The 6,139-nt window shown below is 35.6% G+C and overlaps 1 protein-coding gene across 1 annotated transcript; it reads left to right on the top strand.

Moving 5' to 3' along the window:
- The first annotated feature begins 406 nt into the window (after window positions 1-406).
- On the top strand, window positions 407-4,407 carry LOC141707399 (putative CoA ligase CCL7). Its single transcript, XM_074510537.1, has 6 exons — window positions 407-1,529; window positions 2,066-2,255; window positions 2,649-2,794; window positions 3,508-3,575; window positions 3,663-3,765; window positions 3,937-4,407. The coding sequence occupies exons 1-6, from the start codon at window positions 525-527 to the stop codon at window positions 4,048-4,050; spliced, it is 1,626 nt and encodes a 541-aa protein (XP_074366638.1). The 5' UTR covers window positions 407-524; the 3' UTR covers window positions 4,051-4,407.
- Window positions 4,408-6,139: the final 1,732 nt, after the last annotated feature.

The raw sequence follows: 6,139 nt of genomic DNA, 5'->3' as shown, positions 1-6,139 counted from the left end.
TTTAAAGAAAAGTTTGGGGGGAATTGAGGGTCATAATTTTTCTCCTACATTAATTATAGAGCCAATTATTGGAACTAAAAAGATAAGGATATAGATGGAAAAAACTCTATAAAATGTATTGAAATAAGAAATGTGACAATTATTTTGGGAATATGAAAATTAAAAAAGGGGAAGAGGGAATAATAAACATGTATTATTTCTCTTTAAAAAAAACACATGTATTATTATCATTCTTTGTTCATAATACATTCTTTAAAGGAGTCGTCGATCAAATTATTATTCAACTCCACACTGTAGTATTTTATCCTAAGTTCATAGTAACAAATAATATACCCTTTTTTCTTTTTCAAAACATCAAATAATAGAACACTATTGTAGATTTGTCAGCCATAACATTTATATGATTTTTGAAGTTTTGACTTTATAAAACACAAATATTGACTCTTCTATAATTCACTCTCATCTTCTTCTTCTGATCATTAAAACAAACACCACACACCTCAGAAAAAACACACTAAAATAAAATGGAAAAATCCGGTTATGGTCGGGACGGCATATTCCGATCACTCCGGCCACCGTTAAATCTCCCCAAAGACCCAAATCTCTCTATGATCTCATTTCTCTTTCGTAACATCTCTTCTTTTTCCACCAAACCCGCTTTAATCGACTCCAATTCCGGCGTGACTCTCACATTTTCCGGCCTCAAAACCGCCGTCACAAACCTCTCCAGCAACTTACACCAAATGGGTATCAAGAAAAACGATGTCGTTCTCATTTTCGCGCCAAATTCTATCGAATTTCCGGTGAGTTTTCTCGGGATCATAGCTGCCGGAGCTGTAGCTACTACAGCAAATCCTGCTTACACAGTTACCGAGGTGGAAAAACAGGTTAAAGATTGTGGGCCCAAGCTTATTTTTACCGTCCCTGAGTTACTGAGCAAGGTAAAAAAGTTTAATTTACCAGTTGTGTTAATGGGTTGTCAAGAAAATTTAGATGGGTTAATGGGAAATTACAAGGTTACCCTTTTTACTGATATGGTAAAAAATAATGGGGTGGTGGTAAATTTACCAAAAGTTGGTGGTAGTGATATTGCTGCATTGTTGTATTCATCTGGTACTACTGGGATGAGTAAAGGTGTGATTTTGAGTCATAGGAATTTTATTGCATCTTCTTTGATGTTGAATAGTGATGAAGAAATGTTGGGGGAGGTTGATAGTGTTTATATATGTGTTGTGCCTATGTTTCATGTGTTTGGATTGGCTCTTATTACTTTTGGTCAGTTGCAAAGAGGTAGTACTGTTGTTGCAATGCCGAAATTTGATTTCGAGATGATTTTGAGGACTATTGAGAAGTATAGAGTGACACATTTGTGGATTGTGCCACCGGTTGTGCTTGCGTTGGCTAAGCAGAGTTTGGTTAAGAAGTATGATTTGTCGTCGTTGAAGCAGATTGGGTCTGGTGCTGCTCCTTTGGGGAGAGAGTTGATGCAGGAATGTGCTAAGAATTTTCCTTGGGCTTTGGTTATTCAGGTAGTTTAGCTTGTATTCTAGATTAAATTTATTTGAAGATTGATTACATGATATCTTACTTTGTCCTGGAACTATTTTTGCTTTTGTTTTGCATGCTTGTTTAATGTTATATGCTGCATGTTATTTATTGTCTACTCCTAGAATTATCCTTGGGTTAAGGTAGGTCTGTGTACATTTGATCCTCCTGAGACTATGAGCAGGGTACATTGATTATGTCTTTTATGGGTTAACTTATTAATTATGGTCGATGAATATGAATCTGAGTGCTTTTGGTTGAATACGTGACAATATTTTAGTACTGTAAACTGTAATTAGAGGGGTATACATCCAATTTTTATGCTGAATTACTTAATGTTAGAGGTGAGATAGTGGTTATAAGTCTGCATGTTTCTTGGATTCGGTAGCTGCCTATGCTTGTAGTAAATTAAGTGATTTGGATGAATACAAAATCGTTTTTGTATTCTTTAGGTTGTTACAACTTACGAGTAGCTTGGGGTTGACAGGTAGACTACTAATGTACAACTTTCATCCTTCAGGGCTATGGTATGACAGAAACTTGTGGAATTGTCTCAGTGGAAAATCAATTGGGAGGTCCTCGACACACTGGTTCGGCAGGACTGCTTGCTCCAGGAGTTGAATCCCAAATTATAAGCATAGATACACAGAAGTCTCTTCCTCCTAACCAAGTGGGTGAAATCTGGGTTCGAGGACCTAATATGATGCAAGGTACACTACTGTTATCTTGAGTTTACTTGTTTCAGGAAGACAAAAATGTATAGAAGCACATTCATTTGTGGTTCTCATTCTAGTCAATGGAATACATCATAGCACAAGATTCTGAACGGCATATAAGTGGCAATTCGTCATAGATTTTTGGTCCCTACGTTTCTGTTTCTTACCTTGTTCTGTTGGATATACTAAAGAGGTCATTTTAGTAACAGGGTTCACCTAGATGGTTATTTGATAATTATACTCTATTTCTGTATTTAATATTTTTTCCCCTTCTTATAATAGACAGAATTTGGTCCAGTTTGGATTTTAACTTTGGAAATGGTATTCCTATAGTCTTTATTCAATACACATGCGCTAAACTTGTAGTGTATGTTATATGTTTACCAGGTTACTTCAAGAATCCACAGGCCACAAAGCTTACTATAGATTCACAGGGCTGGGTACATACTGGTGATCTTGGTTACTTTGATAATGAAGGGCAACTGTTTGTTGTTGATCGAATTAAAGAGCTTATTAAGTACAAAGGTTTTCAGGTAACCAGCTACTTTACTGCTTGCAAAGGTTTGACGAACGATCATAGTTATTAACTTAAATTTTAGGTCTTCATCTTTCCGACATTATTAGATTTTCCTTGCTGGAGGGGATGGGGATTTCTGTTTTATTTTGTATAACTTCTGCCTTGATGACTATCTCTATGTCTCATAAATAGTAATCAATTTAGATGCTCATCATGTATATCTTCACAGTATCAAGTGGCTGATAGGTTAAAGTGATGGCTGAACAAACTGCCATAAATTTGAGCTTCCAAGTAACATGTTCTTTTTTGCCCAATTAAACCAATGAAGTAGCACATGTTGAAAAATACAAGGATATTTGTTAAGGAAGTTTGTGAATTGTCCAAATTGTTTGCAACAGTGACCATTCATTGCTATTAGCCATAACTGTGTACTGTCTTGGCAACTACAGTCTTGTTTATATCCATTTTATTGCCATCCAAGGGACCATGCACAGTTTGCAATGTATACATACACGACACATGCCTCTCATCACCATACTGGCATAACTCATAGTGCACGCATGACATGGAGGAATGCACCTCCTCTGCATGCAGTCGTGAAATAAGAAACATTAAGATATCTTTCTGCAGTCTATTAGTTAAAAATATTAAAATCTTTCTACAAGTCTTATTATGTAATGCACAAGTTTTTAATTTTATGTGCTCCTTTGCTGTACTGGTTCTTTTCAGGTTGCACCGGCGGAGCTTGAAGGTCTACTTGTTTCTCACTCTGAAATATTAGATGCTGTTGTCATCCCGTAAGACTACAAATACAAACTCTCTTCATATAAATGCTTAAGACTTGAATGTTGCGTTCTATAATAAATTCTATTTCTTTTTTTTAGGTTTCCTGATGCTGAAGCTGGTGAGGTCCCAATTGCTTATGTTGTTCGCTCTCCCAATAGTTCACTGACTGAAGAAGACGTTAAAAGTTTTATTGCAAAACAGGTTAAAACTCCTCTTTATTTACTTTAGGAGCCATTAAGCCAACTAAACTAAGAACTAAACATTGACAGTGAAGAAGAGAGTAGCAGAAGCACCAATTGAACACATCTTTAGCAGATTTTTAGGTTTTATACAATATAAAATTCTTTTTAATTCATGTATACGTTTCTACAGGTTGCTCCTTTTAAAAGATTGCGGAGGATAAACTTTGTGAATTCAGTTCCAAAGTCAGCTTCCGGGAAGATCCTTAGGCGAGAACTAATCGAGAAAGTTCGAGCTAAATTATGATCTTTAGCACATCAATAATGTATGGAAAGTTTGCTGTTGGAATTGTAAACTATATGCTGTGTGATGTTGTAACAATCTAGCGTAATATGAAATGAACTGATAAATAGGCATACTGTTCTTATAAGAAACAAGTGAACAAGGCTGAAGCAGTAGATGAGTCAGGACCCCAGGAGGATGGTCCAAGAACAGACAAACACGTGTTGTATAAAATGATTTGGTGGTACCAAGAATAAAAATCTCATCTATGATTCTGTGTATGAAGTAATGGACGATACATTCAATAGTTGTACCTATATGTACTATTGGCATTTCAGACATCATTATTTTATGATAATTTGTTCCCGTACTTTAAGAATATGTACCTGGTCTGGTGCTAAACTGAATTTTAAACTTTTGAATGTTAGAAAATGGAAATTTTGAGGTACGTTTAGACATGATTTTGATATAATTTTTTAAAACTAATTGTTAGAGGTTATTCTTTATAATGAGTACTTGAACTTTTATCTTTCGATCTAAGTCATTTTCTTACTATAATCCATATAGAAATTGAGGTGAAGTTAATAGTTTAAAATGGGTTTGTGGATTTTGTCCCACATTGATTAAATAAAGAGGAATTTTACTTGAGGTTTAATTAAAATATTTATTGACTTATTATATTGTTTTATGATGAATATTGAATCTGTATAACAGTAAGGATTTGTTAAGTAACACCCGTTGATGCACAAAACTCAGTATCCGTTCCGTTCATTGTGGATTATCCGTTGATCCTGTACAATGTGGATGTATCCGTTGAAGTTCAATTTGGATCATCCGTTGATAGACTGATTATGTGTGTTATCCGTTGATGGACAGATCCTGACGTGCCTGGATCAGGATTTGCTGCATATACATCTTGATGACTGTATCAGGATTTGTTGAGTGCAAATATTGATGAGGCTGGTTGTATCAGGATTTAACAAATCCTGATAATGACGGTTACGTTTCTGATTCAGGAAATATTTTATTAAATGCATATCAAGTCAGAATATTTATTTTAATAAATGCATATATTCAGTTACATTTTGTGTTGTAATATATATACTGAACAAACCGTTTTGGAATAGATATACGTCAATCATATACGTGTGAAACTCAAGCTATTATATCTCACTTTTTCTCCTCCATAACATACAGAAGATATCATAGGTTTTCTGGGCGAATTGAGGTCAGGTTGTTGTTGTGCTTTACGTTTCTATGGACGAATTGCTCTGAGCTGTTGTATCCTGGAAGTGATATTGCTGCAACCCAACATAGCGTAAGTGAGGCAATAATCTCTTCAACAACAGTCTAGGCTTCTCGAAGGCTAGGCGCCTCAGTTGTTCATAGTTCTTTCAGATTTGCTAAAACTTTTGTTAGAGCTAAGTGTTATATTCGATCTTTGTCAATTCGGTTACTGATTTATCTTGTTGTTTTGCCTTAGTGTTTTTGTTTCGTTATTTGGTTTATTGAATGTTCTTGTTAATTGTGATATATATAACTGCCTCATTGTTGCGCGTAGTGTAGAATTAATACCCAACAATTTTGAAGTGATTATATGTGTTATATTTGTAATTAGCAAGATGGTTAACGAAACCGCTGATGTTCAGAAAACTATTGAGACTGGTTCTGGTTCTGGTGTTACTGCATCCATTGATTGGACCACGTATCGTTTTCCCCAATCAATTGATTTATCGGGTATGCATGATAAATTCAGTGGTGGAGCTTATTTTTCTCGTTGGCAGAAAAAGATAAAGCTCTGGTTAACGGTTAAGGGTCTATGGTCAGTGGTACAACATGATCTTCATGTGTTGGATCAAGAGAAAGCTGAATATGTTAAGGCTTATGCTTTATGGGCTGAGAAGGATGGGGTGGCTAGGGCAGCCATTTTGGCAGCCTTGGCGAACACCTTGTTCGATGTGTATTCATCTGATGGATACACTGCTAAAGTCTTATGGGATAAGTTGGACCAAACCCACAATACTGATTCTCAAGGACTTGAGAAGTATTCTGTGGCCAGGTTCCTTGATTTCAAGTTGGTGGATGAAAAATCCATGACTGAACAGGTTCATGA

This window comes from Apium graveolens, chromosome 2 (assembly GCF_009905375.1).
Source record: "Apium graveolens cultivar Ventura chromosome 2, ASM990537v1, whole genome shotgun sequence".
In the NCBI taxonomy this organism is placed as follows: Eukaryota; Viridiplantae; Streptophyta; class Magnoliopsida; order Apiales; family Apiaceae; genus Apium; species Apium graveolens.
This window is presented reverse-complemented; position numbering and strand designations above follow the sequence as displayed.

Excerpts from the sequence above, each read along its gene's own strand:
- LOC141707399 (XM_074510537.1), top strand. The coding sequence starts at position 525 with ATGGAAAAATCCGGTTATGGTCGGGACGGCATATTCCGATCACTCCGG. Across the intron at positions 2,256-2,648 it reads AGGACCTAATATGATGCAAG|GTTACTTCAAGAATCCACAG; the intron begins GTACACTACTGT and ends TATGTTTACCAG. Across the intron at positions 2,795-3,507 it reads TTAAGTACAAAGGTTTTCAG|GTTGCACCGGCGGAGCTTGA; the intron begins GTAACCAGCTAC and ends GGTTCTTTTCAG.